General features: G+C 43.0%; 1 protein-coding gene across 1 annotated transcript; it reads left to right on the plus strand.

Annotated features, from left to right (window-relative positions):
- The first annotated feature begins 316 nt into the window (after positions 1-316).
- On the plus strand, positions 317-10,467 carry LOC147424954 (uncharacterized). Its single transcript, XM_086500007.1, has 4 exons — positions 317-398; positions 8,014-8,111; positions 8,241-8,536; positions 8,613-10,467. The coding sequence occupies exons 1-4, from the start codon at positions 317-319 to the stop codon at positions 10,465-10,467; spliced, it is 2,331 nt and encodes a 776-aa protein (XP_086356133.1).
- The last annotated feature ends 2,733 nt before the right edge of the window (positions 10,468-13,200 follow it).

Consider the following 13,200-nt stretch of genomic DNA (forward strand, 5'->3'; position numbering starts at 1 on the left):
AGCCATCCTTGCCATTTGCTTTTTCTGACCACACAGAGCTAGAAACAAAAATGGTGTTATTAACTTTCAAATGGGCAGCAGCAATTTCTAGCTGAGGATGGTACGGGTGGTCCTGTTGGTAGAGCAGATTGATGAGCGGTGACGACGGCGCACTCGAGAATGGGCTCCACTTGCTGGCCTGATCAGCAGCTCCCATGTAATTGGCGGTGGAAGCCGTGTTGTCGCGAGGCGATTGGACGTAATACTGATACCCGCCTACCATCGGCGATAACGCTGTTGTTGTGAAAGTATCAATGCTTGCCTAGCTGACGTGCGCATGAGGGCTCGTTCAGGTGTAGGCTGCACAGAACGCAGTAGCTGGGGCCACGTCGGTGCATCAGCTGCTGCACAGGGTGCAAGTGACACCTTCGGCCGCCTGTGCAATGCACCTCTTGCTCGTCTCGCTAGGAGAAAAACTGTGGAAGCACAATGGCCTTTGCCTTCTGATCTGCTCTCTCTCTCTCTCTCTCTCTCTCTCTCTCTCTCTCTCTCTATCCGGTATCAAGCAAGAATGCCATAAGCGGGCTCAGGGAATTATCAAGAAAAGCAAGAAACGTCCCAGCTAAGTGCCTAGGGCATGCCCGCCGTCTCCACCAATGTGGTGTACCCAAGTGTAGAGCAAGATTGAGACTAAATGAGCCTGTCTTTCTCCCGTCTGGCACCTCCTTATATTAGCTTGTAAAGGTTACATTCCAAGAACACTTAGAGGTGTCCTCCTACACTAGGTGGTCGGACACACGACCACACCCTACACGACCACACACCACAATATAAAGTATTTTGACTTTACATTTGAAAAGGGTTGTCATTTCTTACAATTTTACATTTTACTTTTGCATTTTAGATTATATGTTTTGTAAGGTGTTTTTTGAAATGAACCAAGGAGTGACACGTGGACACCCTCTCCTTCCTTGAAAATTTTAAGCTGCATTATAAAAAGTGTAGAAGTCATCCAGCTATAGCAGGACTTTCTCCCATGTAACTTTTCTCTTTTGTCATTTTCCTCTGGTCCACCAGAGAAATGTAACTTCGTTTCTTTTCTAATATTCAATCACAACGCCCTTTACGAAAAAAAAATAATTAAAAAAATGGCACTCTTCTACTGTTAGAATAATCTCTTAGAATAAATAAAAGTTTAAAGTTTTAGGTAAGCCAAAATGGCCAAGTAACCCTACGACCATGCGACACAATTGTGCCCTTCTTTGGACTTGGTCGCGTGGTACTGTTGTCCAACAAACTGCCCAATCAAGCTTCACCGAACAGGTTTGTATTGAACAAGATTTGATGCTTAAGATTTGCATCAAAAGGAGTGAACAGCTTGTCATTTCTGCTTTGTGATGGCAACCATCAAGTCTTTGAGCGGCTATCATTTGCTTGTTGCTTTATGGCTCTTTTGATCGGCCCTTTGATTGGAATGATTGTTGTTTAGAGATTGGAGGCTCGAACTGAAAGGCGGGAGAAATGTCTCCATGCGACCTAGCACTTTGAGCACAGCATAATTCAAAAAGGCTTGCCCAGGAGAAAGTGTTTGTACCTTAGCAAGAGCAACTTGCTAGTAATTCTATCAAGCAAGACATGGGAATCGGGATGGACATTTTGTCGCCACATGAGGCCTTATGTCTTTTCTATGACAGATTTTCAAAGAAAATCGCTGGTTGCGAGAGGAAATCTATGCCAATTGTGTGCACTTACACTTTGCATTGACAACTTTTAAGTGGATCACACTGCGCTTCAATTCATAATTTCTTTCTCGCCTGGGTCCAAAGTCCTGCCTCTTTTTGAAGTACTCAACCTTAACACATTTTTTCCCAAACCCTTGAGTATGTCTCCCCTTGATTAGGCTAGGTCTCCCAATCTAAAAATAAATAAAATTTTCTCGAAACATTTCAAATGCATAAGTGAAGGGTGAGTATAGAAAATGAAAAGCCCCATGTAAATGAAAAGTCACGGGAAACGAAAGGTCAAACGACATTTCATCTCCCTATAAAAAAGAGATGGTCCAGTGCACAACATGTACATTTGTGTTTTTCTTTTCTTGTTTTTTTTTTTTAATTTTTTTTTAAGTGTCATTGCATTGCATAAGCGTTTCTTAGTGTCCTTACACTTACTTATGTAGTGAATATTTTGATTATAACTTAGCTCAATGTGAATAGTATTAATCAAGACTTTTCACGTGTAGGGAATGGTCCATCAGAAACCATTGGGGAGCCGGGAGTAGTGATTACAAGGGAATGGTCATTGATAGATCATTCCCGACTACGAGGGGCCAAGAGTGAAGTAGGGCTTTTGGGGGATAGTGATACACAAGCAGCTAGTTGTGCAGTGGGACTGAACGGAGCTGGGGCAACAAACTGGGATTGCAGAGCGACACTAGCAGCGGGATTGAGTGGACTTGGGGGGTAGGAAACTGGGACTGCAGAGCGATAATGAGAATTGAGGTGTTGGTATTCTGAATGACACTAGCAATCTGGCTGTCGAGGTGGCGATACCTCCATGCATTCCATTCGTTGACCTGTAATAGCATCATTGGCTTGCACCCAGGCCTGAAAATTGCAGCCTTGTCCGCCCTTCCTTTGTCGATAGCCTTGCATGTGCATGGCAAAAAGATTTTAGCTCTTCCCATCGAAGGGCCAGTTGGCCAAAAAGCCTTGCATGCGGGAAGGGTTTCTCTTTCCAAGCCCTTCCTTGGGAAGGGCAGCTTTAGTAATTGCCCTTCAAGGTCTAATATCTTATGGGAGCATAATAGTATCCAGGTGTGCCAGATTTTACATTGGAAAAGATTTTTTTAAAATGCTTGCCAATTTTGAAACGTGTGTGAGACAGACGGTAGACCATCTAACTTTTGAAAAGCACGGGCAAAGAAAAAACCGGGCTTCCTACCATCTGCTCGCGAAGAAACTCTTTGCCATTCACGATTCGGGAACCCCTCTCTCTCTGCCATCTGATCGCGAAGCTTGATTTTCAATCATCTCTCAGTCACTCTCTCCGATTGCAAGCATTGGTAGGCTCCAGCCGAGGGATGCAGCCCTGCTTTGCCGAGTAAAACAGATCAAACTTCAAAGTCAAGGCTCAAGCCCAAGCAAAACCAGGTTTGGCAAAAGTGGCCTCCCTTTGGTTTGTCTTGCCGCTTCTCTCTCTGCTCATGCGGGTTTGGTTTTTCAGGTGGAAGGCAAGAGTCGATTTTCCTGAGCCATGTTGGACATACACTGCAATCCATGCATTAGCAGCTCCTGGGACCTAGAGTAGTCCATCTGTCAACCCTTGGCCCGTGCCTGGAATCGCAACCTTGCTCTCTCTTCTTCCGAGTCCTGGTAAGTTTTTTTAGTTGTGCTCACTTGATTTTTGACATTATATGTTTGCCTCAATGTTTGCATGCAAGGTGCATTGATTCCCGAGTAGAGAATGGCCTTCGGCAGCACTTATTACATATGTCTCTCTTGGAATTTGGAAACTTTCGTCAAGACATCTGTGGCATACTTGTTGCGGGCACATTTATTCTCTTCAAGGGTTCAATCCTATCTGGGTTGAGTTTGTGGGTCTGCCTAGCTGGCTTTGGGACAATCTCAGGATGCTTGCCAGTCAGCTGGGCACCCCCCTATTTATTCCTAGCAAGAGAGGGTTTGGCAGAACATCAAATAGGGTTTGTATAGGCTGGGATGTTTCTAAAATGCCACCTAAGAGCATGGTAATCAATGTTGGAGCTAGGCTTGTTACTTTGGAGCATGTTTTAAATGCAACAACTTTGGACACTTCGCCAAGTATTGCCCCAAGAAGGCTAATGGTACTGCAACTCCGGCAACACAAGTCCCCAGTGAAAAGGAAACCCCGATGGAAGGGTTGGAGAAGCAAGGAGGCAATAAAGAAGGGGCAAGTGATAAAGAAGCTATGGTATACGACAAAATATATATAAAGATGCAGGAAAAGGTTGTGGAGAAATCGATTCCCATGCAACGAATCCCAAAAGGCTCATGCAAGGATAATGTAATCATTACTCCCACTGCTCCCCTGAAGTTCATGACGGTCACAATGGCAACAGCTGTTCAAGTCCCCGGTCTGAAAAGAGCCAAAAGGGTGAAGGCAATGGCAAGAGACTCCAAAGTGCTAAGTCGTGAGAACACTAGAGGGGAAAGGATCTACTCCATCCTCCACCCCCTTGCAAGGAGGGTGGTGCACTATCCCACTTCACAATCCATTTGCAGTATTGAAAGAAAATAAATCCCCTCACCTGAAACCCCCGGACTCTCCCAAGACCAAGGAGAGGGAGTGTGCGCACGATTCGGATGCTGAAGAATTCGTTCCTCTATCCCAATGAACCCTCTTTAATGTTGGAGTCTCTCACTATACTTGGAACGTAAAGGGAGTGAAGACCCAAAAAAAGAGTAACCTTTTCTGGGAGGAGATAAAAAAGGAAAAGGCAGTCAACTGTTGGGCCATCCAGGAACATCACTTGGATGCTCTAGGAAGAAACTTGTTTTCTATGGAGAAGGAAGTAACGGTTTCAGTGGTGTCCTCAGTATTGTGGACAGGGAATTGGAGCCAAAGTTGGCTCTGAACCACCCCTCCGACAGAATCCTGGGAATTAGAATCAGATGGGAAGGCAATCCCTTCACCATTATGAATGTGTACGGCCCTTGCAATGCAAAAGATAGAGCGAAACTATGGATGCATCTTAGAGATAATCCTATAGAAGGAGAGTGGTTGCTAGTTGGCGACTTCAATATGGTGGAAAAGAGCAAGGACAGAATAGAATCCCTTTGTATGCTGGTCCGATCCGAAAGGACTAAATGGAAAAGTTTGTGCAAAAAGTGGGTGATGATTGACTTATGGCAAGTTGGCCCATGGAACAGCACGCCAGGTTTCACCTACACAAGTCTCCAGTATGCCTGCACTACCTTCAGGCTGGACACATGTTACTTCTCACACCAAGCTGACTGGATATCGTTGATGCTAGAGATGAAGGTAGTCCCAACAAAAAGCTTTTCGAATCACATACCCCTGCACATACATTTTAAGAAGAATAAAGAGGAGGACCAGACCCCAGGAGGTAGGAAAAAATTGCTAGTTACAGGGGCACACCTATTCAAAGATCCTCTATCTAGGAATTTAACCAAGAAAGCATTGGGTAAGCTCAGAAAAGATGTCGATCTCAACAAACACAATGTGTGGGACCTATTTGCTCGAAGTATTTAGAAAGCAATCAAAACCTCGGGCCCCTGGTTTAAAAAATCTAGGGAGGCGCACCTTCTTCATCTGACAGGTGAGGTACAACGAATTACCTCCACAAAATCCAATGGGCTTGCTACTGAGGAAGAGCACAAGCAATGGCTTGAAGCCAAAGCTAGCCTGGCTCACGAGCAATTGGAAGATATCAGAAAGGCAAGGATTCTCTCCGGGGAAACTTTCTTACAACCAGAAGCCTCTAATCAAGCTCATTTTTTTAGGGCTTTGAAAATCAAGAAGAGTCGGGGTCATGTCCACTTGCTCTATGATGAGAAAGGGATAGCAGTTCATAACCAAGATGAGATGGACAGTCTAATGTTGAACTATCTTAGCCAAATCATTAGACGACCAGAAATCCAGTCCCGAGAAGTAGATGAAGCCAGAAGGACCTTGCTTCAGAGTGTCGAGAAGAAGATTCCCCAATCAGAAGCTAAAATCCTAGAAGGGGCATTTACCGAAGACGAATGCTCACTAGCATTGCAAGCCCTTGGCAAGGAGAAGTCCCCTTGTTGGGATGGGATGACGACAAAATTCTTTAGATAATTTTGGGATGATCAGAAGGCCCCAATCACAAGTTTGGCCAACAAATCCATTGTCGAAGTGTCGTCGGAGATAAGTGTAAAGAGAGGTCTTATCAAACCCATCCCCAAACAGTTTTGTTGTTCTCAACTAAAACATTGGTGCCCCATAACGATGATGATGGTGGCCTACAAAATTGTTGCCAAGGCAGTAGCCCTCAGACTAGCCCCCTTACTTAACAAGATCTTATCTCCCCATCAACATGGGTTCATCAAGGAAAGGTCCATATACGATAACATCTTGGCAGCAATGGTAGGTATTGAATACGCAACTTTTACAAAGCAAGAGTGAATTTTGCTACAGCTTGACCTAGATAAGGCTTATGATAGAATAACATGGACATATATAGAAGCAGTCATGGAAGCTTTGGGCTTTCGGCCTCACCTATGTCATCTTATTCATGCACTAGGGACTGGTAGCTAGTCAGAGCTCCTATTCAACGATAGAATAGTGGGCTCTTTTGAGGTCAAAAGGTCTATTAAGCAGGGTTGCCCTCTAGCCCCCCTGATTTTCACCATAGGTTCACATCCTTTAATCACGACGCTCGAAGCTAGTGTTGAGCAGGCCTGAAAATTGCAACCCTGCCCGCCCTTCCTTTGTCGATAGCCTTGCATGTGCATGGCAAAAAGATTTTAGCTCTTCCCATCGAAGGGCCAGTTGGCCAAAAAGCCTTGCATGCGGGAAGGGTTTCTCTTTCCAAGCCCTTCCTTGGGAAGGGCAGCTTTAGTAATTGCCCTTCAAGGTCTAATATCTTATGGGAGCATAATAGTATCCAGGTGTGCCAGATTTTACATTGGAAAAGATTTTTTTAAAATGCTTGCCAATTTTGAAACGTGTGTGAGACAGACGGTAGACCATCTAACTTTTGAAAAGCACGGGCAAAGAAAAAACCGGGCTTCCTACCATCTGCTCGCGAAGAAACTCTCTGCCATTCACGATTCGGGAACCCCTCGCTCTCTGCCATCTGATCGCGAAGCTTGATTTTCAATCATCTCTCAGTCACTCTCTCCGATTGCAAGCATTGGTAGGCTTCAACCGAGGGATGCAGCCCTGCTTTGCCGAGTAAAACAGATCAAACTTCAAAGTCAAGGCTCAAGCCCAAGCAAAACCAGGTTTGGCAAAAGTGGCCTCCCTTTGGTTTGTCTTGCCGCTTCTCTCTCTGCTCATGCGGGTTTGGTTTTTTAGGGGGAAGGCAAGAGTCGATTTTCCTGAGCCATGTTGGACATACACTGCAATCCATGCGTTAGCAGCTCCTGGGACCTAGAGTAGTCCATCTGTCAACCCTTGGCCCGTGCCTGGAATCACAACCTTGCTCTCTCTTCTTCCGAGTCCTGGTAAGTTTTTTTAGCTGTGCTCACTTGATTTTTGACATTATATGTTTGCCTCAATGTTTGCATGCAAGGTGCATTGATTCCCGAGTAGAGAATGGCCTTCGGCAGCACTTATTACATATGTCTCTCTTGGAATTTGGAAACTTTCGTCAAGACATCTGTGGCATACTTGTTGCGGGCACATTTATTTTGTTTGAGAGGTTTTCTACCAGCCTCAGAATGGATCAAAAATGAAAGGGCTACAAGGGTTTTTAAGGAGATCTAAGCCTACACTATTACTTTAGCTTATGAAAACACTTTGTTGAAGTTTTTTCTAGATGCGAGCTCTACATGTTTTGATGATCAAACATGAAGATGCAATTTTTTTTAATTATATGAAGTCGAATATGTCTGTGTGTGCTTGATGGACTATCAAGGTTTTGTCACAAATATGGTAATTTACAATGTTATAATTTATCAAATGATTCTCTAAGGATAGAATCGAGATTCTTTTCATTTGTTTTCCACGTGCAAGAGAGGTCTATCACATAAGTATGCCTAAGGGAAATAGAAAGAGACATTAACTTTGTTCAAAATAGGGAGAGATGAGACATCGCTTGTGTAGCATCTTTGGTCTATTGTATTTGCATATCAATAAATTTGTGTTTTTGATGGACTATTGAAATTGGCTTTAATTTTAAAACACAACACTTTTGCACTTTTCAATATCATCTCTTGTATGTAATGCTCTTTTCATCTTTTTTCTACGTGTAAGTTTAGTTGGTTATGATTGATTATAAAGACAATGTTTTGTTTCATACGGTCCAAACCTTGTCGCATACATAAATTCTTTTTGCTTATGCAGCCTCAAAGTTCAACTTGAAGAAATCGAATCTTTGTCAAGGTGGCTTTTGGATTGTGGCTTTGTACCGACTCAAAGATCAAGGCATTCTCTCTTTGCTGGTATGTTAGCTTTCTTTTGAAGTCTATAATTCCTTTTCCCTTCAAATGTGTTTCATTGAAGGTGATCTGATTGTAAGATAGCATGCATCTTTAATAAGAAGCATTTTTCTTTTGTGAGTATGAGTACAGATTTCTATAGTTATGGGCACAGAAAAGATTGATAAGAGAAAGAAGCAAGTAGACCTCTCAAGCTTTTACAAAGCTGTGGAAGATAGAACCAAAAGAAAGCAGAGGGAACTACAAAAACAACGAGACCAAGTGCTAGAACAGATCTTTGGAGATGGGCTAGAGATAGACATAGAAGACGATGAAGAAGTCCGTCCAAAAGTGCAAGATTCCAATAGCTTGGAACCATCTTCTAAGTCTAGAAGCAAAGAAGATGGAGACCAGCTTGGAAACTTGAGCACCCTTGAGCTTATCCAGTGGTTGTTGAAGGGATGTTGAGAATTAAATGTGAGTGGTGTGTTTATTCCAAGCACAAGAACCCTTTTGCAAAAAAAGGTCTGTCACATTCCAACTTCCAGCCTTGACTGAGCATAGTGAATCAGATGAGCATAAGGCAGCCGTCTTCAAGTGGGCAAATAAGGAAAAGCGGATTTGCATCCCGCTCCCTGATTATGTGGCCACCTTTGAAGACAAGGAGAAAGTACGTGTCATCACAGTTATGTGGCAAGCGTACTTTGTGGTGAAGTCTGCTAGTCCAATGGAGCTCTTTGAGAGGCTTTGCTTTCATCAGATTGAGCAAGGCCTTCCAAATATGCCACACCATGCAAATTATGGAACTTACATTAATAGAGCTGCTGGTATGGAGTTTGTGCAAGCAATCAGGGATGTTCTTTGGAATGCTCTATGTAGAGAAATCCAAGCAAGTCCCTGGTATTCCATAATGGTTGATGATAGTACTGATCGGGGCAAAGAGGGGCACCTGATTGTCTATGTTAGCTATCTTAAAGAGGGAGGGAAGGGGGACAATCATGTCACTTTTGTGAAACTCATAAGAACTGACGATGGAGGAGCAGAAGCCAAGTATGATGCTCTCCTTAAGTTGCTAAAGGAGATGGGATTGGCTTTGCAAAAGCTTGTATCACTTGCTAGTGATGGATGCTCTGTCATGGTGGGTCACAGAGGTGGCCTTATTGCGAGGCTGAGAGCCGATGTTCCCCATCTTCTTCTTGTGCATTGTCTTGCTCATCGTGAAAATCTTGCAGCAAGTCAAGCTGTAGATTCTTTTCCAGAACTTGTACACCTTGACAAGCTAAGTAGAAGTATTTACACTTGGCTTCATGCATCAGGGAAGAGGATGGATGATTTTAAGCTCATTGAGGGAGCATTAGATTTGCGGGAGTTAGCCATGTTGCGTATCCACTCTGTGAGATGGCTATTACGTGGACAAGTGATGGAACGCATGGTGAAGGTTATGCCTGCATTGCTTATGGCATTTGGAAAAGACAAGCCAAGCATTTATGATGAACTCACAATTTATGCAAATCAGTTCTGTATACATTTGCTCGCCGATGTATGTTCAGAATTGAATATTTTGAGTTGTCAGTTCCAGTCAGATCTTGTGGATGTTGCTAACATTTCAGGATTTGCTGATGCGGCACTTCAAAACTTGAAGAAGAAGTTCTTGCGAGATTCAACTAATTGTGGAACAAGATATCTGAAGCAATTTGTTGAGCAAACAAAGGGTGGTGAGATCACTTTTATTGATGCAGGTGGCGATGTGAATGTTCACAAATTGACATATGACAAAATTGAGGGAAGTAGCAGAGGTGGTGCTTTTCAAGATTGCATGCATTTGGGTAAAGAGTTAGTCATCAAAATTGTAGAGAATTTGATGACAAGGATGCAAGAAGACATGCCAATTTTTGATGCTTGCAAGCTTTTTAGCCCAAAGAATTATCCAAGCGAAGCACTGATGCTTGAAGATTGTAGCAAGAAATGGTTGTCGGAGATACTTAAGCAATATGGAAAATTGGTAGATGTTGCAGAAAGATGCATGGGAGAGCTTGACTCGTTTACAACAGTAGTGTCTACTAACTTTAAATACAAAGGCTTTCGTGAAGGGTGGGAAGCATGCAAAGCGGACATCACTATGCATGACTCATTTCCAAACTTGATGAGGCTTTGGCAAATTCTCTCCATAGTTCCTGTGAATACGGCCCCGGCTGAACGAGGATTCTCTCTTCAAAATTGCATCAAATCAGCCCATAGAACAAGCATGAGTACGACAACCCTCAAAAATTACATGTTCATTGGATTGAATGGACCCTCATCCACTTCTGACGTGCCGTGGGATGAGGTTTTCTCTTTATGGAGCAACAATAAAAAAAGATCAATCAATGTCTCTGCGTAGATGGCTGCCATGCTATGTTTTGAGTGCTATCGTTATCGATGAAGCTCTTAGGATCCCTCATAAAAGTTTTGAGATTTTGCATTATACTATATTGGAAACTTGGATGAAGTATTTTGTATTTATGCCTACCTTATGATATGAGAAAAACTGAACTCCAGCGAGTGGTTCGATTTGACATGTAAGTTTTGGCTTTCAATGATGACATCTTAAAGAGTACCTACTACCTATTTGTATGCTTTACACTATGTTTCATTCTTATATTGTGTAGCACAGTTTATGTGACTGATAGAATTTTGTCTGTTCTTTGTACTATTTATTGGCTTCATGAAATTTTGGTTCATGGCAAAAGTATGAATGCTTTTAGCTTGCTGAGAGTGATCGTACATGTAGCATGACACTGTTGAAGGTTGATTGATTTTTTTTAGCTTGTCTAGTTTCATTATGTTTCCCTCCTTAATACTTATATCAACAAAGTTTGGTCTTCATGGAATTGACGGTGGACAGCGGTAGCCTTTGATCATGTCATGTTCTGACAAGTGAAGTCTTGTCTGAAATAAAAATTCTGATGGTCATGAGTTTTCTTGGTCGAAGCATCTCATTTACTCGCTTGGATGAATTTTTGGTTTTTCAAAGAGTTTACATTTGTGGAATTCTATTTGAGAAACATTGTATATCAAGTTGTTTTAACAGGAGCACTATTGTCTTTTGCGAATACATGATGAAGAGCCAACAAAGGAAGATGAAAATGCACTATCCATGAAGTTGAAATGCAGGTTTCTCTGATAATTTTCAGATTTTTTTTGTCATGCAACTTGAAAATTGAATGTGTTTTGTCGGAGTTTTGGAGGTAAGGATTGTAGCTCGTAGTGGTTCATTTGAATCATGCAGCAATGAGTCAAGGGCAAGAAGATCCCAACAATTTTTGAATTTGGTGTCATGCAACCTGAAATTTAATTGTGTTTTGTTGAAAGTATTGTACCTCCTAGCCTTGGTTCACTTCGATCATGGGGCATGTAGTGTATCTTGATTGTGAGAGCATGTCACACGGTGTACAATGGTCAAGCACAATGCAATTATACAGCTAACATGCTTAGTATGGCTTTGGAGCACATTTAGATTGTACGGGTTGAAATTTTTTTGCCCTGCATTACGAAGGGTTCTGGCTAGGATTGCCTTTCTTATGTGCAGGGAAAGCATGGAGGTTGCCCTTCCCTAGGACGTGCAAGGGTGCCTTGCAATTTCCACGCCTGGTGTTGAGCGTGGGGAGTTGCAAGGCCTGGCTCTCCCAGGAAACAACCAACTACTTGCAAAAATGTTTGCAGACGATTCTCTCCTCTTCTTAAGGGCGCTTCCCCAGGTCATAAGGAAAGCTCTAGAGATTGTACAAATGTTCTCTAAAGCTTTGGCGTCCTAGTGCAATATAGAGAATTCAAGGTTGATCTCCCCGTCAGAAAATGACTCATTTGACCCTTCTGACTGGTCGGGGGAGATTGTTACAAAAGGGAATATTTTCAAACATTTGGTGCCCCCCTTGAGGGTGGACGTAACCCACAAACAAAGATGTCAGCGGGTCCTGGAAAAAATCAGAACAAAATTGAGTAGGTGGGAGTATGTTCTTCTCCCATTCCCAAGCCGGATAAAAGTGATTAATGCCTTTATGCTCCCGTATATTGCCTTCACTAGCCCGCTTCTCAAGATGGCTAAATGTCATTGGAAAGAGTTCTTAAAACCAGTAATAAGGTGTTTATGGAAAATAACACAAAGTCCTCCAAGCCATGGCAATGGGCTTGTTGGGAGTCAGACGCTCGGCCAGTGAATCAAGGAGGCCTCGGAATTCTCAACCCTGTGGCCCATGCAGAAGCTTGTTGTGCCAAATTTGTAGTTCCTTGGCTAAACAAGACCATGCTTGGGCTATCATGATCAAAGATATGCTAGAAGCAGCTAAACTGGGTTCGAAAGGAGGAAAGTGGAGAGGGGTAGAGTTTCATGAAAAAACTTTAGCCCCGACATGGGCTACACTAAGTTTGGGGGGCGGCTCAGTGGAATTGGTAAGGAAATACAATAGAGCAACAGGAGTCCTAAAGTGGTGGGAAGAAACCAGATACTTCAAGAACTCCATTCTGCATTGGTCCCCCTGGCTTTCCAAAGTTGTAGATCTGCCGCAAAATCCCTATTGGATAGAAGCAGCCAGGAAACTGAATAATAAGAGTCTGAACCGATTGGGGCACTTCTGGGACAGTAACAGCAAGAGCTGGAAAACCACTAAGCTTCTGGTAACCCAATTCCAACTTAATAGCTTGGAGGTTTTGCAAGTCAACAAAGTGATGAAAGAGCTTGACAGTGCAGTGATGCCAATCTGTGACTCGGAGTTTGACTGGAATGCCTGGAAATGGCCCGGAAGCAGCCTCTTATGGAAACCCTATTCTAAAGGCATTTACCATACAATGATGCTAAAGAAGAATTGGTCTAGCCTCTTATGGAAACCCTATTCTAAAGGCATTTACCATACAATGATGCTAAAGAAGAATTGGTCTAGCCCCCTTAACAAGATATGGAAAAAACAATGGTCGGAGGAAAGATGGGAGCAAGTAATGGAGAACATATGGGCGCCAAAGGTTCCGTATCACATGAAGGTATTTCTATGGAAAGTAATTAGGGGTGCTCTTCCGACGGGGGTGAAGATTCGCGAGAGAGGGATAGGGACAGATCGATGCCTGGGGTACAGGATGGCTA

The sequence above is a fragment of the Adiantum capillus-veneris genome, chromosome 25, assembly GCF_014529385.1.
Source record: "Adiantum capillus-veneris isolate H3 chromosome 25, ASM1452938v2, whole genome shotgun sequence".
NCBI lineage: Eukaryota > Viridiplantae > Streptophyta > Polypodiopsida > Polypodiales > Pteridaceae > Adiantum > Adiantum capillus-veneris.